The sequence below is a fragment of the Diadema setosum genome, chromosome 14 (assembly GCF_964275005.1).
Source record: "Diadema setosum chromosome 14, eeDiaSeto1, whole genome shotgun sequence".
NCBI classification, from domain to species: Eukaryota; Metazoa; Echinodermata; class Echinoidea; order Diadematoida; family Diadematidae; genus Diadema; species Diadema setosum.
In genome coordinates, this window is record NC_092698.1 from 31,141,082 (window position 1) to 31,165,675 (window position 24,594).

At 39.0% G+C, this 24,594-nt stretch overlaps 1 protein-coding gene across 1 annotated transcript in view; it reads right to left on the bottom strand.

Moving 5' to 3' along the window:
• Positions 1–1,373: 1,373 nt before the first annotated feature.
• Positions 1,374–24,594, bottom strand: part of LOC140238281 (signal peptide peptidase-like 2B) — a 31,194-nt gene continuing 7,973 nt past the window's right edge. Inside the window, exons 8-14 of the mRNA XM_072318217.1 lie at positions 24,139–24,328; positions 22,998–23,072; positions 22,124–22,180; positions 21,084–21,180; positions 12,925–13,002; positions 12,017–12,251; positions 1,374–1,677 (exon numbers count right to left, since the gene is read on the bottom strand). Coding sequence (XP_072174318.1) covers positions 12,073–12,251; positions 12,925–13,002; positions 21,084–21,180; positions 22,124–22,180; positions 22,998–23,072; positions 24,139–24,328 — 676 coding nt within the window. The 3' untranslated portion in view covers positions 1,374–1,677; positions 12,017–12,072. The remainder of the gene's footprint in view (positions 1,678–12,016; positions 12,252–12,924; positions 13,003–21,083; positions 21,181–22,123; positions 22,181–22,997; positions 23,073–24,138; positions 24,329–24,594) is intronic.

Consider the following 24,594-nt stretch of genomic DNA (forward strand, 5'->3'; position numbering starts at 1 on the left):
GTTTAATACAAAAATGGAAATTGTTGTGATGACAAAAAAAAAAAAACAACATTTAATTCTTTACAAATATTTCTTTTTTTTTTCTTTTTTTCAGCATACATTTGGCATCTGCCCTTTCTTTCCATGCTTAAGACACATTTCATTGGGGTAAATAATTTTAATGTGGAATTAAAAATTGAGTAAGATGTCATAAGACAGGCAAGTGAAACAGACTGATTCATAAAATTATCTTCACATCATTTCAGACTTCCTGATTAAAACTTGTCACATCGTATGCCCAGACAAATATTCTGTGGTTCCAGGGTTGTTCCATGTTTATTGTTTTTTGTTGTTGTTGTTGTTGTTGTTGTTGTTGTTCACAGAGTCATAAAGTATATGATTTTAGCAGACAGCATGAGTCAAATCGCTTTTAATAGAATACAGTAACAATTAGTCATAGCCTGGGGAGAAAAAGAGAAAATAGCTAGACAATTATTTCATTTCTCAGCATTGTAAGTGCTTCAAAGTCACTTGTATCCACATGTGAACAAACTGGATAAGCAGTATAATCAACTCAATAAAGACAAAACAACTCTGCACCATACACACACAGATGATAAATTTGTTACACCTATGACCTAACACTGATTGGTCCCCGGTGTCGGTTAAATTTGTCAAAGGCATGCATTGACTTTATATGTGCAGTCGAGTGCTACCTGCATAATGACTAAATAAGAATTAGGTTCTACTCTTGCCTGGCTCAAACAAACTCACAGACCTAGCATACGTTCAAATGCATGATTTATGTCTGTTTTTGTCCACACAATTCTGTGTCTGAGAGTTAGATGGAACTCGGGGGGGGGGGGGGGGGGGGTGGGCAGTTTAATCTGCAGGGAAGACATATCCCTCTCATTTCAGCTTAAAACCAAAGTCATTGTGTAGGATAGCTAACATCACACTAAAACAACATGAAGCAGGCTAAGCAGCAGCATAAAAATGCCTTTGAATACACACGAAATCAGAATTATAATGACTGTTGTCATCAAAAGTGTGTGCAATGCAACAAGAAAACACCATTTGAGTGGACACCTTTCTACTGCTGTATTGATGGTGAACTTACTTATCCACTTTACACAATAATACAACACATAACCTCACCTCCTTAGGTAAATAAACACAAATGTGAGACAGCAAAATGTCAGACGCCAATACTTAAACAGTGGTTTGGTAAATTTGTAAGTGAAGATAACTATGTGCATGAGGGATATAGAAGTGGCGTGCATTAAATTGTTCCGTATCAAGATATACTATATACAAATGCATACTGATAATCATATATATATATATATATATATATATATATATATATATATATATATATATATTTCAAGATTCGTAGAGGGCACTAAGCCAAAAGAAGCATATACTCTTTGCCTACCCTATCTCTTGATATTTGCCGCACAGGGCAAAAAAAGACCCAAAAAACAACAAAACAAAACAACAAACCTTTGCTTAACCTTCTTTGCTTTTATTACCTGACTCCTTGTTGCCCACACACTGACTGCTTTGAGGGCTAACAGGATGAATCATTCGTTCAACTTCACTTGGTTCTCCTTCGTCTGTACGCGGCTGGACTGTTTGAGTTGAATCAACATTCGCTGAGGCTCTCGAGCTAGCTGGAGACCCCACACTTTCTTTCTGCACGGATAAAAAATATATCACGTGTCATTGGCTATGTGCAAATATCATACACGCTTTCATGCATGCATCTATCATGTTCTAGCAGCATGATGCTTGTTATGATATGTTTTCTAACTGTCTGGCAAAACCAAAGACCAGGCAAAGCATGATAGTGTTGTACATTCATCAATCCAAAACAAGTACAGCTGAGGATCTCTGATCACAAACATCTGAGACTAAAATGGATACAGGGTAAGACCTTCAATTAAATACTCTGTTCAGATTTATTTTTGCATTTCAGACATTTCACAAATCAAAGCTGCATCTGTGGATTTCCTTTCTATGTATGATATCACAAATACTCAGCGTCAATTGATGTTTGTTTTTTCTTAATCACCTTTACTGTCAAAATATCTGGGACAACAACAAACTTTTATTCAAGTCAGTACTAGACACTTTCTACCTAATGGGCCATATTTTATTCACATTATTTCACAAAATGGGATTAGTACATAAACAATTGTGTAATTTTACTGTAATTCTGATCAGTAAAGGAATTTTTCATCATATATTCAAAATGAAAAATAAACAATATCGCAAAAACAAACAAAACAAACAAAAATCAAGAACTTATAATGGCTGTACACTGCAAGACATAAAACAAGTAATGTGACTGTGAGAGACAGTCAGAAATGAATCAATGTCGGATTACAAAACTGACAAATGGCATGCTGGCTTTTGATTCCATGCAATAGGTTGCCATACCAACACATGAATTCACAGCGCACACTACAGCTTGCAAGGCTTTACACCAGAGTGCTACATACATGTAGGTATAGAAAGTCGCTTGGTTTACCGGCTTGGATCATACACGCAATGGCCCCGGGGGCATGTAGTGTGGCCCAAACATACAAGGGGAATGGATTCATGTCATGTTAAACTTTTTAGCAGTTACAGAACTCCACACCGCCTGAGAGACTGCGCTATACATGTAACTTGTTTTTGGCAACAGGATCACATCAACAGGTGGTATTTATGAATTTAATGTTTCTTGCAGCTGTATTTTGCAGACCGGGGCCGGTAAATCAACATGCTTGTAGCACCCTGTGAAGTTGGGATTAGTAAAAATGTCTCGCCAGGATTTGTACAAACACCAGGAAATGTACAAATGTCTCCCTAGGAAATGTACAAATCTTGTAAAAATTGAATCAACGGGAAATGTACAAACATCTCGCTTGGAAATGTACAAACGTTCAATTTTGCTGGGAAATGTACAAACACTGCTGGGAAATGTACAAATCATGTACTTCAACGGTATTACATACCAACGGTATATAGATGAACTCAATGTCTTACAAAACTGCTCATGAACCTTTACCACTTGGCAGCTAGCATCTTCATGGCGATATGATTTTTATTTGTTTAATATGGTGATATGATTTTTATTTGTTTAAATGAGCCCCCATCCCCGCCTAAGAAAGGGGTGGGGTGGGGGACCTGAAGTCTCCCATTTTTCACATTTTCTGCATCTTCTTGAAAAATCTATGAAGGTTATTACCAAATGTCAGGGGGAGGAGGAGGATTTTTCACATTTTCAGCATCTTTTAAAAAATCTATGACAGATCACCAGACGTGGAAGGTAGCATCCCCAGGGTAATAGAATCCCACTTTGTATGAAGGGGCAACAAGTCTGGGGGATGGAGGGGTGGGGGTTGGGGAGACCAAGTCTCAAATTAAGAGATTGTTTTAAAAAAACAAACAAACAAACAAACTTCTCTTGAACCAGAAGTGATAGGGATAATACAGTGCTTCATTAAGTACATTTAAGTACATCATAGTATTATGATGATGGAAAAACTGAGTTTATCATATTTGGATAAAAACAGCAGCTTGCGAAGTTAAAAATTCCCAGTCTTCATATTGGTCAGTATCAATCTGCCCTGGAGGGGTGGGGCTTGGGGATGGAGGGGTGGGGCTTGGGGAGACAAAGGCCCAAATTAAGAGATTGTTTTAAAAAACAATCAAACAAACTTCTCTTGACCCAGACGAGATAGGGATAATACAGTGCTTTATCTATATATATAAAAGTCTCGAACTACTGCTGCTGCTGCTGCTGCTGCTGCTGCTGCTGCTGCTGCTGCTGCTCGCACTTGCTCGGTGCACTCAGGCGGAACGCCAAGGGCATTCATAGGTCATTGCATTGAAAAACTGCCTGCCACTAGGCAGGAGGGATGATGCGTGTACACTCGTGCGAATGTGCACTTAGTTGACTCAATACAGCACTAGTTTATGTCAATTTTAATGAAAAGAAATAATAAACTGTGAAGGTATAATGAACAAATATTATGTTTCTGCGTATTTTATTCATAAATCATCTTCATTTCAACCTATCTGTAATCACATTTTACCCACTTGCAAATCGACGTGTCCATAGTGTCCTCGAGCCCACAGAGATAGCGCTGGGACATTCCATTCAATGACGGGGTTTTTATTTTGCAACGTTATCAACTAACTCTCATGTAAGCAAGTTCTTGCTATATGGCTAATCTATTCTATAATGTATCATAATCTATCTATGCTTAGATAGCCTAATTCAATTTTGCAGAGACATAGGAAAAGATTTGTTTTACAATCGTGATACGTTCAACTACTCATTTACCCTGTGCTGCAATCCGCATGTCTGCTCCGCACGTGTTATCGCTATCGCTCAAACTTCGATCGCGATGGCTTGTGTGTAGGGGAAGCATGGGGCTGAAAAAACATGCAGCACGTGGCATGGTACAAACAAATCGGACGTAAGAAGTCGTACATTCAAGAGCTAAAACAGACAAATAGTGAAATCAATGTCCACTGAAAAGGTCTTGACACTGTAATGTATGTTCCAAAATCATGTCTGGCTTAGTTTTGAGAGGATTTTCGAGGTTTTCCTCGCTCGAGATCAGGAATGAGATAACTGAACTAGGTACTCATACAACGTGTACTGTAACATGTGCAATGTGACTGCTGCATGCATCGAGCGCGACAAGAACGCTAGGAATGCACCAGCTACGCGGTGTGCTGCAAATTCTTGGGGCGAAATTAGACTTCATTGTTCAGCCCGTCTAGTATTTACATTTTCATAATAATTCTAATTCTTCATAAAATCACGATTAAAATACTTGATAATTATATTCGTTATATATTTTAGAAGCGTAATATGAAATATTTGGGGTTTTTTTCAGTCCGAGAGAAAAAGACTTTTGAATAAAAAAGTAATAATAAACAAAAATTCTTAACTCAAGTCTAAAATCCATGCGCTTTCTTGCAGTTCCCCGCAGTTGCCCATGGATACGATGCATAAGTAATCAACTGTTTACAGAAGGCGTTTTCACATCAGCCCGATAAAAATCCAAGCTCGAGATATTTTTTTTTTTATTCCCCAAGTCAGAAAATAGCGCGCTATTTCGAAACATCGGGCTGATGTGAAAACGTACCTACCCTTAACTGCTCCTGTTAGATTGTAATTGAGAGCGATTGTGAATTTATCGGTGGTGTTTATAGTTTTATAACCCTAGCCAATAAAAAAAAAGACAAATTCAAACATCAAATGGTGTGACAGTTTTAGTCAGAATTCCCTATCGATATCACTTGTTGCCACGATAGTTTTCAGATTTCACTTGCTTCATTATCGAAGCTGTTGGACGTTTGAAAGAACTGCTTCACAAGAAATCACCTTTGATTTATCATTTATTTTCACAAATAAGAATTTTTATCACTTACATATTTCTTTTATTAGTTTAATGTCATAATATTTCATGATGGTATGTGTTCTGTCTTTACATGGCAAGATGGGATTTTTTTTTCCATCCAGGGTCAAAGAAGAAAGTGACAGCAAGGAAACAAAAAGGATAGGGAGGAAATGAAGAGGACAGAATGAAATACCTGCTCAGCAGGCTCTTTTTTTTTTATTGATTTAACACAATGGTGAACGCAGTACATCAGATTATAAGTACAATTCTAAATAATTTATTAGTCGAAAAATTAGCAAAGAAAACGGGATTTCATCAAGTTCTAAATGAAAACTAAATAAATTAGCATCGTCATTTAGATCTAATATTCACTACAGAATAGACCTAATGCAAGCTTATTGTCAAGCTTTTGGTTGAGTTTCTTTAGAGACACAAATTTTGGTAGCACTAAATCCGAGTGAACAAGCAAAATGAAAAAAAAAAAAAGATAAAATGCAGGTCTCTAGACCATTCCTGTCTGTGCACGAGCGAGCATCAGCACCGTTTCAGTGTCTCTCTCGTCATCGGCCTAGGCTACTCGTGTCATGTCGTACTCGCCATCAACGTCATGCTCATGGTCACACGAAATAAATTGCATCATAAGGGTTCGTACATCAACATCACCAGAATCATGGACATTATCATCATCATCACTATCATCTCAACCACAGCAAATCCCTGAATATCACTCCCATCATCATCATACTCTTCACTCTCACAAAACACATCAGCAAACGAGACCTAGCTAGACATTAGTTATACACAAAAATGAAACGGAGGTGGAAAACAAGTAATGAATACACGAAGACTATCGACAGTGGTATTTTACCGTAGAAAAAAATACACAGAACATCTTGCACCGGAAAAAAAAAATCGAGGTAAAAAACTACGATGAGGAAAACTAGGGTGAAAACCCGATGCCTGGAAGACGAACGATGAAAACACTTTAGGGTAAAAATGCTAACTCGAAAACAAACGAGTGGGTACCATACAAAGAACGATGTTCTCGCACACACGTAGATAATCTACTACATCGTGTTCAATCAAAAAACTCAACAAACACTCGAACAAAAACTCACCTCTAAATTGTTGCAAACGAGATAATCACTTAAAATAATGAACAAAACACTCTCAGAAGTACGATTGTACTCTGAGAATAAAAGATATAGAATGATACGAAAGTAAAAGAGAAAAAAAGAGGGAATGGACTGGAAACCTAGAGAAGTTACGCAACACTCACTAACGTAGATGGAATTCGACACACACAGCTAGGTAATCAGATATCCACGCACTCCTCTCTGAGGAGATCGATCGATATCACGATACCGCGCGTAAGAAATCACTGCAGTTGCTTGGGCAACAAAGATACATGCGCGCTGTAAACATGAATATTGATTACTTTCTCAGCAGGCTCGAACCCCTGGTAGGTGTTTTGGCCAATAAGAGACATTCTAAAATACATTTCTTTGCTTGTAATAATTTTTCTGAGTCCATGAAGGATCTCTGTGATTGGCTAAAGTTATTCTACAGCTCCTTGGCTAAGTCTGAGGCACAGAACTCTTACTGTGTAAGAGTTCTGTGTGTAAGAGTTCTGTGGTCTGAGGTTGTAGGACGCCCTCTTTTGGTCATAAATAATGCACCCCACGCTGGATGTTTCAGATTTTCGCGAAAAACTGTTCAGTTTTCACCACAATTTGCTTGGTTATGGTGGCCCTGCCAAGTTTCCAGCGTACTGAACACATTCCCGGTCATAAATTTTTGTTTAGTGTGATTAAAACAATTTTAAGCGGGGTGACGGTATTCGGGCCCCTGACGAGGTGCGGGCACCTCGCTATACTTGACAAGGGACGCCGAGGCGCGTAGCGCTGAGCCTAGCTGCCGAGGCGCGCGCGCAGCGCGCGCCGAGGCAGCTAGTTAGTAAGTACATTTAAGTACATCATAAGTACATCATAGTAGTGTTGGGTTCATGAAAGTTCATATCCCATAGTTAGGCAAAAGTTGTATTCTGGACAACCACTTTTGAATTGGGATGCAATCTGGGGGTACACATTAAGATGACCCCATAGATGGAATAAACAAACTGTCTGGGGTTTTACAGGGTCCAGCCATAATAAAGCGTCAAATGTGAACCATCAATCTGTAGCAAGGTGACTTAGTACAAATTGCATATCTCAGGAGATCCTATAACGAGGTGAAACCACTGGCTGGGGGTATGTTAATGGGGTGATACCTAAATGATATTTTTACTTGCATGGGGGTAAAATGGCTGGACATGCTCCAAATCAGGGACTCGGAGCTTGACAGCCATCGAAGTGAGTTGGATTTTGGCGGCCATCTCGAGATCGGAGACCGGCATGCATCTTACAATAAAGTAATGATACAAACTATACTCCTGTTGTGTTCGGTGTCATCATTCAAACCAGTGGCCCATTATGGCAAATAACACAATCTACAAACACAACAGTATTATGATGATGGAAAAACTGAGTTCATAATGTTTGCATCAAAACAGCAGCTTGCGAAGTTCAAAACTCCCAGTCTTCATATTGGGACAGTATCAATCTTCCCTGTAAACAAGGTTTGTGATCTTGGAGGAATATTTGACTCCAATATGACAATGGACTTGAAAGTGTCAAACATTGTGAGACTTGCATTTCACAGCCTCCACAATCCTCGCGCTATACGCAAGTATCTGACTCCTATTAAAGACTGCCAAGCAGCTGGTGCATGCATTCATCACATCCCGCATAGATTGCTGCAACGCTCTACTGTATGACCTCCCTAAGTGCCAAGTACAAAAGCTCCAACGTGTTTAAAATGCTGCTGCCCGTCTGGTGATATATTTGAGGAGATTCACTCACATCACATCAGTCCTACAACAACTCCATTGGCTTCCTGTCGAACAACGGCTAACCTACAAGGTCCTCCTCATCACATACCGGGCTCTGAAGTTCTCTTCACCACAATACATCTCATCTCTACTCAACCTCCATAAACCATCTCAATCTGGACTGTGCTCCACTAAAGCCTCTTGTCTTCTCACCCCCAAAACTAAAAGATCATGGGGAGATAGAGAATTTATGTCAGCAGCTCCCCGCTTATGGAACAGACTCCCGGACTCCGTGAAGGATTGTGACACTGTCAATGACTTCAAGAGAAAACTAAAATTGCACATTTGGTCTACTTTTCTTTGAGGAGGAACATGTTTGCAGCTGTGGGAACTTACATATGTAATAAACCGTTGGATTGTGTATTTGGTTATAAACATTATTGTGAGCGCCTTGAGCACCATTGAGTGGATACGTTGCGCATTATAAATGTATGTTGTGTTGTATTATTATTATTATTATTATTATTACTATCATCATTACTATTATCATTATTATTATTATCTTACACTAAAGAGCAAGTTTTTCATATTTCAGAAGTTGTACGAAAGATACTATCTCAGTGTTCAACTCATCGCCGCATGAATGTGAGATTTACAAACAAAGCACCATATATACGCATAATGGCAAAACGCATGATGGAAAAGAACCTGGTTGACCTTCTCAAAATGAGAACAACAGCTATGTACAAGAAAAGGTGTTACAGATATGTACTAACAGCAATTGACGTCTTCAATGATGCTATCCGACCTCATATCTAAAAGACAGGGTGTAAATTGGGCACGTGAACTTCCCGACTATGCAAGGGTATTTAAACCTAAAAAAGTCTTGGGTTGGAACACCCCATTCATTGCTTTCTTTGACCGACATCCCGATATCTCAAGCAGAAAAAAACCGAGTGGAACAAATGATATGCAAGAATGGCGCAGGAAAGTGAACCTCATCAGAAAGCAGGATTCTGTCTCGACAAAACACGAATATTAAAGATTGAGATTACTCCAGCGAAGGAGTCATGTTAGGGACAAGGTTCTTGTTTGATTAGCAAAGTAGGAAATTGAGAGTGACGAACAGAATGACGATCTTGCCAGGCAGGATTACTGAAAGGAAATTACAGAAACACAAATATAAGGTTGCTATTATACATCAGTGTATGAATACGAAGACTGAATAATGGTTTCTGTTGGTGGACATACCTGCCGATACTCTGTCCAATCAACACAGACAAGAACGGGTCACCTTTCCAAGCAGCCAACGGGTTAAGATCTTATTATATAGGGCTAACTGTAACTCAGACATTGCGAACTGAACAGATAAGTGAAGACTCTGGACTCTCTGTACATTTGAATCCAACAGGAGATGGCAATTGCCAATTTAGTGCCATATCTGATCAGTTGGCAACAATGGGAATCTTTAGATCCCCTATCACTCTTAGAAGAGAAGTGGTTTGATACCTGGGAGCCACCGCATACCTTAAGAATTGAAGAGAATGGTCAGCATTTCTTACGGAAATAATAATGACTTAGACGACAGTGTGCACGTTAATGGCCTAGATGACGGAATGCACAATGATGGCCTGGACAAAGGATTGAAGGATGATGACCTGAAAGAAGGAGTGAACGATGATGGCTCTGTTGACGAGGGAGTGAATAATGATGACTTGGACTAGGGAGAAGACAATAATGACTCAGTCGACGAAGGAGTGTAGGATGTCTAGACGACGGCATGCAAGCTGATGGCCTAGAAGTCAGAGTGCACGCTGAATCATTAAAAAAAAAATTAAGATCATATCACCATAAAGAAGCTATCTGTCAAGTTTGGTGAAAATCTGTAGTGGAGTTTACAAGAAAATGAAAATGGTAAAGGTTCATGAGCAGTTTTGTGAGACATCGAGTTCATCTACACGTACATCAGTACGTAATAACAGTGAAGTGCTTGATTTGTACATTTCCCGGAAAAACTTAACATTTGTACATTTCCCAGCCAGACGCTTGTACATTTGCCGTTTATGCAATTTTTTAGATTTGTACATTTCCTGTTGATGCAATTTTTTAGATTTGCACATTTCCAATCAAGACGTTAGTACACTTCCTAGTGTTTGTACAAATCCCGGCTCCATACACCCTGCCATGATAACTCAAGTGAATAAACACAAGACATCTAGACACGCTACACACCAGCCCTTATGAGCTGACACAATGTTGTATGACAGGATGTGATGTTAAAAGGTTTTTGCACATACAGTACACACATTCAAGTGAATTGAAAAGCATACTGGCTAATTGGCATGCAACAAGCTTGACTGTAACTTGGATTCAAGCATGCTATATTTCGTCGGCTGAGAATGAGAAGGGCGTTAAGTTGTTTCGAACACTATGGCTCAAATTCACAAAGGCGGTACAACCTTTGTCCATGGTTTAAACCATGGATAAAGACCATAGTTTTGCATGGGGCGCCAAGTGTCGCATGACCCATTTCATTACGAAATCAGTCATTTCAAAATGAAATAGGCCATGCGACACTTGGCGCCCCATACAAAACTACGGTCTTTGTCCATGGTTTAGGGATTTCGTAACGAAATAGGCCATGCGACACTTGGCGCCCCATACAAAACTACGGTCTTTGTCCATGGTCTAAACCATGGACAAAGATTGTACCACCTTCGTGAATTTGGGCCTATGGGTTAAGTGGCAACTTAACGCTCTCCTCATTCTCATCCGACAATTTGTAAATGCCCATAAATTCACCAAAAAAAAAAAAAAGAACACTGCATTGTAATAGAGGTTACTGGATCACTACTGCTGCGATGATAAATCGATGCATGATTCCTTTAACTTCTGGGATGTAAATGTGACTTGCAAATAAGGATTTCCTCTGCCCCTCCCCCCCCCCCCCATCCAAAGAAAAAAGGAAATATAGGAAGTCAAATATGGTGGCACAGTGCATATTCATGTTTATGGGATAAAAAAGAAATACTGAGAAGCTGAGATGGACTTCAAAAGCTGTTTTGGAAATGACTTGAACTTAAGCATTTGTGCAGTTCTAAGTAGGTTTACTTCTATTTTCACCCATAAACTTTGAATTCATGACTTCTACTAGTTGTTGACTGTGCTGAATTTTGTGATAATAAATCAAAGCACATAGACCTCCTTTGAAAGAATACAAAGGTATAGCAGTCATAGAACTACAAATGGTGTTTAGGAGAGTTTGTCATGGTGGCACATGACATTGTGACAACACAGACTTAAGAAGCGCTCTTTCGGCAAAGCAGTTCAGAATGAGAAGTTACATCACACACCTTGCGATACCACATTCTACTTTGGCTTTTACATATCCACTGGTAGGTCTCTAATCAAAAGCCAGATTGACACACAAATAGAAATGCTTTTGTGACACCATATTGCAATCAAAACACTCTAGTTGCAGAACAAGTCTTTTGATGCCATTGAATTGAGAGAAATATGAGGTAATATCACACGTGAAAAATGAGAAGCCTCATTTGCTCCACCTTTAGGCTAATCTCACATCGCTTGCTGTATTATTTGCAGCTGGCAGACGTAAAATATGATTTGCACAGCAAAGTTCACAGAATAGTACGCGAGGGATAAGTCTTTACAAAGTGAAAGCAAGAAAGTCACTGCAAATAAGGACACCACCGAGACACACGGTTGACACAGAGGGCGCTATAAATCTTGTCGTTCTGACCTCTTTTCTTGAGCTCCTCCTTTCCTACACTCTACCGCCTTCCCCCCTATTGGCGTTCACAATATGTGATGGTTATTCACCGGTCCACCATTCCAGAGTTCGCTGACTTCTTTCCTGCACGTTCCCACGGCCAGAGCGGTCAGTACGGTGCACGGGACCAGGTATAGGAGGGCTGGCTGACCGGTCTGCATGAGGGTCAGGGCGATGAAGGTCATGACAAGACCAACGCCATATGCTGCGATGAAAAAAAAAAAAGGGGGGGAAGCCTATGAGTGTTTGAATGGAAGAGGGTTTCATAATGATGTGAAATAACTGTCGTAGCTGAGACTTTATTCTTTGGGTTTCCCTGTGAAGATACGTATCTGCCTAAGCAGCTGTGAAGGCCACTGCTCACAAATATAAAATCATAATTTATTCAAATATAAAGCAATGCCTTATTTTATGCAATCAGAGTCATAACATTGCATATGCTTCCATGCTACTGCCTGTACCACTACTTCCTACAGTTCAACATATGGTAGCATTTGTCAATGTAGTGAAATTGGTGTAAATTCTACAACAAAGACTGTATCACCTGAGAACACACAACGCAGGCAGCTCTATAATTGTATTTCTATTGTTCTGGACACTATGAAGACAGTGCATCTCTGAGTAATGCGAAGAAAGATGCACCTAAATAAACACATAGCATTCCTGCACAAGCATTTTGAGAAATTGTACTATTGTATATCCTTACATAATGTTATCATTTCCACTGTATTCTCAATCTTTAAACAGAAAAAGAAAGAAAATAAAAACTACATGTGCCGGGACATACAAAAATGTTAAAAAAAGGAAAAATCGAGCAAAACCAACAAATTGAAAGCAATGACTGCCGTAAAAGTGAGTGAAAGATTATAATTTTTTACCTATCACAGATGTGATGAAATAGATCCTTGAGAATTTGATCTTGAGATCATAGGTATGGCAGAAGCCGACCAGAAGACCTGATAATGGGGAAAAAATGCATGAAATGTGAAAAAAAAAATTGACTGAGTACAAAATAGGACTGTATATATTCTTACAAGAATCAACATTTTGAATCAAAGATAGAAAATCAAATATATCCATAGATTTAGATAATGAAAATAATGTCAAATTTTCAAATCAACTGAATCCATCTAGGATGTATTTAAAACTAGATATATCGCTACGGCGACTGATATGCCTCCGCCATAATGCATGGTTCTAATAATAGGTCTATAGTACAATGTCTTGACAATGTGTGATGACAGTTTCACACAATTGGCAAAATATTAAAATGACAGGTTTGCCACAAATGTGCCGAATGTTCACTTTCCTAGAACTAGGTTCAATTGGATGAATGATTAAAAATGTCAGAGTGCAGGTATTTGGGGAACTGATGATTTTTACTTGACTTTTGACCCTTTTATAAGTTTATGCATTGAGTAATTTTCAAGGTATTGAGAAAAAGTATAATTTCAGTATCAAATGGGAAAATAGCATTATCTAAACCTGGCCTTAGACCTTTGACCTCACAGTTCCAAAGAGAATCACTGTTAGGTTGAACATGCATAAATATGTAAGTTTCATGATGATACCTTGAGTTACTTTTGAGATATGAAGGAAAAAGTGCAATTCAACGCTTTCACTTGACCTTTGACCTTTTGACCTTTGACCTTTTGGCCAGAAACTTCCCACAGAATATATATCAGGTAATACATGCATACATCAAGTTTAAAAAAAAAAACCTTCAGGCATTGCATAACCATAAGGAAAGTAGTGATATTTTGAGGAGTTGACCTTGACCTTTGACCCCTGACCTTTGAACCATGACCCCCAACTTCCCTAGATAATCACTGCCCATTGGAACAAGCATATATACTAAGTTCCATGAAGATACCTTGAACCATTTGCGAGATATAGAGAAAAACATGAATTTCCAACCTTTTTTTCACAAAATAACCTGTGACCTTTGACCTTCGACCCCGTGACCCTAAAATCAAACAAAGTATTATCCCCCCAGGATATACCCTCATACCAAGTTTGATGTAAAACCACCACACGGTTCTTGAGATATCAACAAAAACAAAATGGGACGGACGTACGGACGGACGGACGGACGACCCGAAAACATAATGCCTCCGGCCACTTCGTTGGCAGAGGCATAAAAAAAATTGGTCACGAAGCAAGGCCAGCGTCGCATACACAAACAGACCCTGTTAAATTTACTTTTTCATGTATAAAGACGGAACAAGCGAGGGCACCATCACCAAAAACAATAGGCGTCTTCGTTTTACCATAACACACCTTCATGCCAAATTTGAAGATGATCTAAGAAGAACTGCAGCCAGTAGAGTGCTCACAAGAAAATCTCTGCGGCGGACGCGGCGCAACGAGGCCAAATCCATAGTATCCTCCGAACTCTGTTCGGGGGATACAATGAGTGGATGACCTATATGTCAACACTCAGCATACTTTCACACCCCATGATAGCATACTATGCAAATGATATGCAAATGAGTCCATTATGCCCATTGCATATGGATATGAAAGATTGAAAATACTGAAAAATGTGAAATACATGCACTTTGTATGACTACGTTCCTCTTTAACTGGAACATTTTCTCTGTGTGTACAGCTATAATTGTCATCTACAGAAACATTCAAATCCAAACTTCAAAACGTTACCTATTCCTCTCACACTGAGGACTATAATTGCAGTCTATAATGTTCGGAACAATTGTATTCTTTATCTGGTATGTGTTTGTTGTTGTTAGCCATTTTCTTCTCTGTTGTCATGCTTGAACATGTGCTATATCTATCTTTTCATTTATGAAGCGCCATGAGCACTAAAAAGCGGACCTGTGCGCTATACAAGTAGCCACTATTATCATTATTATTATCATTGCTACTTCTACTACTATTACTACTACTACTACTACTACTACTAATAATAATAATAATACTAATACTAATACTAATTGAACTCTGCAATGCATCTTGTAAAACTATGTCTGCTGATTCTTTAACTCCTTTACATGTATCAGTGTTTTTTTGTGAGTGAATATATGCTACTGTCATACATTGTATAGTACATGTGTGAATAATGTGCACAGCTATTAATATTTACCAGGTACCATATTTTTTTTTTCATTGATTTCACATTTTTCACAGAGGAAGACATTCAAAACTACAGAAGCACTCTGAGAGCGCAGACCTCCGCCAAGCATGCAGCTCATTTCCACCACTGATCTCGTTCTTCCATAGAAGTGATTTCCACCCATACATACTTATAGCATTGTGTGCTGAAAGTCGCCCAATTTCCCAATATAGAAGCCTTTGTTACGTCATAAACCCTCAGCTGCACGGCGCGCCTCGCCCTAGCAGAAACTAGAGCACGCACTAGTGCGCGCATGCAAACCTCAAATACGCGCAGCTTGAACTCCCAAGTTCATTGACCCTACCTGCCAAAATATCAAAAATCCTTCATAAATTCCTCCAAAATTCTCAGATCACTACCAAAATTTGATCGTCTGTTACTTGTATCAATCTAAACCTTTCCTGCAAGTTTCATCCAAATTCGTTACCTACTTTTTGAGTTATTTTGCACACAGACAAACTAACAAACAAACAAACCAACGGTAACGAACACATAACCTTCCCCCTGGGCAGAGATAATAACACGGTAACAGCAGATTTGTGACAGAAAAAATCTACTTTCTCTGCAGATTATCCTATCATTGTTTTGATAGCAGAAATTCTAAAGAATTTGATAGGGTTGGGGTTTTAGGTGGTATGGAATTGTTAAATGGTATTGTTAAATTCAAGTATCAGAATGGCTAATCACTTTCGACATCCAGCTGAATCCCTGCTTGGTAAACTGCTTGGCACACTCTCTTATTGCCACAAACTAGCATTAGACTAACATGAAAACATATGAGTGGGACTGTAAGGACAGCAGCAATTCTGCTTAACCCACCACCTAGGCTTCAGTTTCTGTACCCGTTCACATGGGTGAACCGACATTTAAGAATTTTTAGCTGGCAGAAGTATGTATCAATACATTGCTTTGAAAGTGATTACTATACAGAATCAGAGCGTATGTGAGTTTGTCCTGGCAGCTCATATTACAGGATATAACAGTAGTTGTTGAATTCATGTTCATGGAATACAGCAGTGAACACAGAAATGTACACATGCACGTTACATGATCAGGAGTTGATATTTTCACATGTTGTTAGATTTGCGAATAGTACCCAGATCGGACAATTCCCACAAATAACCCCAGGAAAACAGGTACGGTATGAAGTCTCATTAATAAAGATAGTCTTTGATGCATTTGAGGTGACAAAAAATGATGTCAAGTATCAAAACTAAATGCAATCGTAAAATTTGCTTTGTGTTTGCTCTGTGTTGTGGGCTGCTCAGGTGCAGCCCTGTCGCGATTTATACAGCGACTGGGCTGTGTATACAAGTTAGTGTACAGTGTATTTACATAATATGCACAGCCCTGTACAGTGTATTTACATAATATGTGTATGCACAGGCCTGTCACATCATTTTCACAGCAAGTCATGACTGTGTATAGTTAGTGTACAGTGTATTTACATAATATGTGTATGCACAGGCCTGTCACATCATTATCACAGCAAGTCATGACTGGTACTCTTAGTGGTCTCAGTCTGGTGGCCCCTGGCTGGGCCCCCTGCCTTGGGCCAGCACTTAGGCTCCTGGCCTCGGCCTGGCCTTGGGCCCCGTGGGCCCCTGGGCCACTGGGCCTGGGCCCACTTGGGCTCTGGGCCCCTGGGCCTGGGCCCACTTGGGCTCTGGGCCCCTGGTTCCGGGCTAAGGCCCGTGGCCTTGGGTCCGGCCTTAGGCCCCGCCTTTGGCCCGGCTGTAATTTGTACATGGTCTATGTGAAATCAGGCTTGTCTGTAACTGTATAATTACAAATAATTACAAATAATCACAAATGATCAACAGGTCCATACTACATATAGGACTATATGAATATATGAATATATGATTATATGAATATATGAATATATACAATGTATGTGAATATATATATATCATTATATATGAATATATAAATGTGATCAGGCATTCTGTTACGGTGTCAGATCTGCGGTCATTCATATATAGCAAATTTTATGCATGTATAAATGGCATACATTCATGTGTACAGTATGCTACTTGATTGAACCAGCCAATGGAGAAAGATCACACCATTGAACAATACATGAAAGACATGTACAGTTCAATGACTCATTGCTTGTTATTATGAACTCTGTAGAGGTATGCAGCCCTCTTCAGATGGAAAACATACAGTTGGCTATCAAACAGAGCTTGCAAAACCATCAACAATTTATTGAGTTGGATTTGTGTGTGTGTGTGTGTGTGTGTGTGTGTGTGTGTGTGTGTGTGTGTGTGTGTGTGTTAGAGCTATTCGGCTTGTTTCCTTTGCATGCATCATCACAAATTCCCGAAGTCTGAATAAAGTGAAACCAAGACCTTCATATAGATGTTCTGCATTGTAAGGTGCTGGATCAGAGCACTACCATAAGATTGACACCATGGCGGGAATTGTGCTAACAGTGTACTATCCTTCCTGTGCATTTATGTTAAAGTGTACCAATACCCTGAAAATCACATTTTAAGCTAGAAATGTCATTATGGCGACTGATACCTCCACCATAATGCATGATTCTCCCAATAGGTGTATAGTACAATGTCTTCACAATGTGTGATGACAGTTTCACATAACTGGCAAAATACTGATATGACAGGTTTGTCAGTATACAAATGACGCACAGGTCTGAGTGCATCAGTCAGAATTGTGTGCATAAGGTAACTATGGAATGCTTAACCCACGAGGCGAAGCCGAGTGGGTTTAGGCTAAATTCCATAGTTACCGCATGCACACTATATTCCGACTGACGCACGAAAAGACATGTGCGTCATTTGATTTATAGAATGGGTAATTTTCTTGTCAAAAACCCAGTTTTCTATCGTGTTACCCGATGACAAAATTACTGGATGCATTTCCTTTTGGCATTCCGTAAAGGGCATGCATACCCGTACTTATCGTTTTTACTGGATGCATGGCCAGCCATGCATAAGTTTTTACTGGATGCATGGCCAAGCTGAGTGCGCGAACGCTTGCTTTAGTGCGCGAACCTTTGTTACAAGTACGCATACTCTTGCTAAGTGCGCGATAACATGTTTACCACTGTGACTCAGCGTGCGGCCAGTAAAAATGAACACATAGCTCTCGACCAATCAGATCGCAGGATTCTCGCTACCCATTCTATAAAAATGTATTGAATGTTCACTTTCCTCAAACTGGGTTTGCTATAATTGTCTAAGAGTGCAGGTACACATATTTGGGGGATTGAGGATTTTTACTTGACTTCTGACCGACCCTGGTATAAGTTTATGCATTGAGTACTTTTCAAGGTATGAAGAAAGAGTGTACTTACAGTACAAAATACATTTTTTTTTCATTTAAACCTGACCTTTGATCCTTAACCTTTGACCTCTGGAAATTTCCCGGAGAATCTCCATTAGGTAATACAACATGTATATATTAAGTTTTAAAACTGATAATACAAGCATTGAATATACACTAGTATATGAGGGAAACAGATAAATTTTGAGGAGTTGACCTTGACCTTTGACCCCTGACTACATACTGACCCATGACCCCTAAATTCCCTAGATAATCCCTGCCAGTCAGTACATGCATACGTACCAAGTTCTATGAAGATACATTAAACCATTTGCGAGAAAAGTGAAATTGCAACATTTTCACCTAACCTTTGACCTTATGACATGAAACTCTCTCTGGAGAATCTTTACGCAGTAGTACATGTCTACACTAAATTTCAATAAAATACCTTCGGGCATTGCATAGATATGGGGGAAATAGCAACATTTTTAGCATTTGACCTTGACCTTTTGACCTTTGACTTCTTGCCAATGTCACTAAAATCTCCTCAACTAATTGCCCCATCATACATCATCCTTGGACCAAGTTTGGTGAAAGCTACTTCATCCAGTTTTGAGTTACCACGTAAACAGATAAATTTTAGGATTTGACCTCTGTCCGATTTCACTAAAAAAACTAACATGTAATTGTCCCATCATACATCATCCTCAGACAAAGTTTGGTGAAATTTGCTCAATCCAGTCTTGAGTTATCGCATAAATGGATACAATTTCATGATTTGACCTTGACCTTTGACCTTTGGCCGATTTCACCCAAAATCTAATCAAGTAATTGCCCCATCATACTTTATACTTGGACCAAGTTTGGTAAAATTCCAGTCAATATTTCTCAAGTTATCGCGTAAACGAATGCGGACGGACGGACGGGCGTACGGACGTACGGACGTACGTATGGACGGACGGACAACCCGAAAACATAATGCCTCCGGCACCACTTCGTGGCGGAGGCATAAAAATGTTCATAACCTGTTACACTATGTTTGGCAGAAAAATCTTTGTTGAAATTGGGAGAGCTGAATGCGGGACCTCTCAGATACTAACTGGTAGTTGCAGCAACTTGACTGAATTGTAAAGGAAATCTGGTTTACCACTGTCTTACAACACATCTTTATCATACACTGTCAAATGCACTGCATAATGAGCTTTGATGTCCTGTTATGTCAGGATCATTCTCTAGGCATGGGGGCCATAAAATGTAGTGATGTAACTTTATAGCTAGATTACTGCATATGCCATAACAGTAACCCTGCATCACAAAAACCAACAAAAAGTCACCAGACATGGATTTTAAAAGTTGAAGGTAAATTTTGAAAGAGCAGACTCTAAGCTTTAAAATGATGTATACCTCAGTACAAAAGGCCTTTCCCAACCTAAAAAGTAGAAAGAAAGTACACACTCTGGTTAAGAGTTTACTGAGAAAAGCTAAGAGAAGTTTAGGGTCTACTCAAGTGCTTAATCTCATACAACACTGCAGTACTGCACTCTGTGCAGTGAATGGGACAAAAGGCAGGAAGTAAAACTCCATAACAACCACAATGAGGCGATTATCAGTTAAGCTCAAATTGGGCACTCTCCATTGGCACACTCTATTCATGACTAATACCAGCTTTCAATGCAGTAGCAACATCCTTCCAAGAGTTACTAGAGTTGAAAGTGAAGAGCATTTATTGAAAGGTTTTTAAGAAATGAAAAGGGGCCTGTACGATTTACCTCCATTATTCTACTAAAAGGTGTTTTAGAAAATCTGCAGAATAATGAAATTTCCCATTTGTTTTATGATCCAAAACTTAAAAAATAATGCAGAAGAATTACTCTTTCAGAAAATACAAAAAAAAAAGAAGAATTTTGATTGACTAGGTTGACCCATTTCATCTATTTTGAGTCCTCACATAAGATCGGGGTGTGCGACTTTTGTTGGATTTGTCGTGCACGGTCACATACATTGTATATACTTCGCAAGATATTTATATTTGCAAATTTCATGAGTCAGGTGCTATTCACAAATTTAATCACACATGAAAATATTGACTCTGATCACAAGAAGATTGTGATATGCAAGTGTACATCTTTCCGCTCATTACTGTACTTCACAATCACAAATTTGACCACTTGTGAAATTGTCGTACGGTCCCGATTCGAGAAAAAATTAGACTCACAACACAATTGTGGAGAGCTGAGGCATAAAGCCCGCCGCACACTATACGACTCACCATAAGACCAGGTTGTACAACCTGGCAATGCACACTATACGACCTGACCTTTCAACTAGTCTTACGACCGTTCTGGCTTCAGTAGGTTACCAACGAGTATCGGCGCGCACACAGTACGCATTGTGTGGGCTTCTATACTCTTTGCATAATACTGTATCGTGATTGGCTGAAAGCCCATGACCGGTCGTGGAAATTCAACATGTCAAATCTCTATGACTGGCACTAAGACGGGAAAGATAACTGGAAACTGGCAAGACTGGTGACGTCACACTTCTGGTCTTAAGGTCATATGACCGGTCGGATCATATAGTGTGCGGCGGGTTTAACAGTGTGAGACATCCTACCTGGTACAAGTATGTCTCCAAAGCCAAGCATGGAGTAGATATTGCACACAGAGAATGCAGAGTGGCAGAAACGTGGCACTGTCAGGAGGACAGGAATCTAGAAGGGTGGAAGAAGAACTCTTATGACTTCACACTCTAAACTCAACCATTATCAATGTTCTACTTTGAATTTCACATGACACATTGCACAATCCTGATCATTCTGTGGTACATTTAAACCTGCATTCATAATTTCTATATTGCATAAGGGGAACCTGCAGAGAAAAATGAAAAAAAAAAAAAGTGCTCTCATATGTGCTTCATTTTTATTCATTCTCTATTTGGATTTTAGTTTCATGCAGAGAATTCTGTATCTTCGTATACTGCTGTTATGAAAGTAGAAACATTTTCTGACATTTAGTTTTACTGTGACATACACTACAGCACGCCAGTGTAAAGCTCCAAGAATTATGCATTGTCTGAAATAAGGCTAACACTGATTAACCACTTTTGCCCTTGAATGAGTTAATCTGATGACCGATTACCATAGCAACTAATTATAATTTGGGAAAATGATAAAGAACACTGACAAACAAGCAACCTTTGCTCTTAAAGGGAGTGGCAAAGGAGAGCAAATGAGAATTTTCTAGAAAACTAGGTATGTACCTACATAAATGTGATGATATGCTGTGGCAAAAACTCCTGATCCTGGCAAATGGACTTGTATTGTTAAACTTCTAAATAGGAAACTGAACTTGATTTCAATAAGTGCATTGGACGTATCTGTAGAGATCTGTTAACTGAACTGCACTTTGATTCCATTTTCATTATCAATTTTTCTACAGTGGCAAATTTTAGAAGCTATTGATTTCAACATGAAAATTTTGAAATATTTTCATGTCATGCTGAATCTACAGAGAATTCTTGTGGCTCTTCGCATGGACTTCCAGAAATGCCTCTCTTGGCTTAGAACTAATCAAATGAGAGAACCAAACACATGCATACTGCTACTCAGTGAAGTGGCCCCAAATCAGGAGGCCAAAGAAAGATCATGCAATTACCTGTTCTGAAGATGCCTGACCACCGGTCGCTACTTTCACCATCACACTCTCTCCAGTCTATAAGTCGGGTGATGAGAATTTATTTGTCAATAAATGAATATCCACACAAAATTATCATGTGCACATGATATTTAACTGACGCTTTTCATACATGCAATAGAAGTAAGATATGGAATTCACAACAGTGGTCTGCAGCCAAGGTTTTCTCAAATACTTGGAAGAGAGAAGAGGCATGGAGGGCTTACAAGCTTACAAACCTTTCAAACTGAGATCATCACTATCTCCATGTGGAACCTTTTTAATGCCAACTTTAAGCCTGACTGATTCAGTGAATTTTCAAATTTCGTATCAATGTGCCTTGATAGAAAATTGTCAGTATACACAATGTCACATGAAACACAGCATGACTTCTGTTTTCAATGAACTATTGTAAAATGATTCAAGTGAATATTTTGAGCCCTAATGGCTGTGTTAACAGTATTGCAACTGTTTAATCACATGACGACTTATAACATGTTTACATGTCAGCGGAAATGATGATTTCTATCTTCCATCTGCTTCAGGGTTGATGACCTATCAAAATTGTCATGGAGATATTAATTACCATGGTGTACATATCGCAAAAAGATTTTGTGTCGACGTTTGCTTTGATAATAGCTCTACATTCGGTCAGAAGTTTTGCACCAATTTAGGTGTGCTTTTAAATCTAGTTTCATCAGAATATTTACCATTTTCATACTCTCTTAATGAATAAATTCAAGCTCACATAATGAAATCTTTCCTGACACATACTTCATGTATGAACTGTAATTATAATCTCTTGTAACAAGAATACTGGAAACAGACACATTTTGCACAGTAAATGCTTTCTTACCTTTGTTAAATGAGGAGTTACAAACACAAAGAAGATATCGTACACAAAAAGTAGAGAGAGCAGCAAAACACAGGTCTGTGTCAAGAATAAACAAAACAACAAACCTTGGTGAATCATAGATCAAATTTGAGTAACGAATAAATTCAGTATTTAAAAGTACTCAACATTGAACATTAGCTTGGTAGAGCATCAAATCACAATAAAATAACCATAGGATGGTATGTTTTAAGATTAAAAACAAGATTTTCTTTCTTAACTATATTTCAGCAACATAATGAAAGTAAAGTTGTTGAAAAGGAAGATGTAGATCATGGTCTATGCTGGAGCTTTTAAAGGACAATTCCACCTTCATATACATGTGAATTGAGTGAATGCGGCAATATTAAATTTTGTAGAACACATCAGTGAAAGTTTGGGAAAAATCGGACAATCCATTCAAAAGTTATAAATTTTTAAAGTATCTGCACAGTCACTGCTGGATGAGAAGACTACTAGAGTGTATGATGTCACATGTGTACCACGATATAAGGAAGATATAAAGAGAATTTCACAAAATTTTACTTTTTGAAAAAGATGCACATTTCTTCGACTCGTCACTGACGTATGTTAAGGGTAATATTATTCCCCCTTGCCTTCTGAAAGAGGGAAGTCAAGTGTTCTTAAATCATGCGAGAAAAGTGAAAATATCTTGAATTTTCCTTTTACTTTCTTTATCGTTGTACACATGTGACATCACAAGCTGTGGAAGTCTTCTCATCCAGCAGTGACTAAGCACAAGCTTCAAAAATTCATAACTTTTGAACGGATTGTCCGATTTTCCTCACATTCTTGCTGATGTGTTCTATTAATATTGCTGCGTTCACTCAATCCACATGTCTATAAAGGTGCACTTGTCCTTTAACATTTTTTTTTTTTTTTAAAAACAATAAAAATCGATGTAGACATGACTAAGTAGGCACTTTTGGTGTATAGATTCATGTGAAGTACTCTTATCATGATCAACTATTTCACAGCAATAAATCTGGACAACAGAAAATACTGCTGTGGTGAGAGGCACTGGTCTCTTCTTGGCAAATACTTGCGATATTCGGGTATACTCAGGACTCATCCTCAATGGGTTAAAACACCTCCCTGGCCTCACCTTAAAGTTGGGTAGGCGCACCACCTTGAGCACGCTGATGCAGAAACAGATACCCAGGATGTCGAGGAGGATCCAGGCGAAGGGCTCGTGGCGGTAGAAGAACCAGCACATGACAAAGGCCCCGCAGCCAAGCCACAATATGGCACTGGTGACGGTGGGCCGCTTGTGAATGATGGGAAGGAGGGGCAGCCTTGTTTCGTGTCAAGACAGAATGAAGGGAAGCGACTGAATTAATAGCAGATAACTAAGCTGCACAGGGTAGTGCTTTATCTTGAATGCTGCAACAGCCTTTTTCCAGAACCTTCTACAGACTTTTAATAGAAATATGGTTTAATTTGTTATTTCCTGTGTAAGATAATAATGAGTTTCATTCAAATAGCTACAAGTACATCATATTTCATGCATACAGTAAAATGCTACCAATGTGCAAAGTCTATGGATGTAACAACCTGTTGG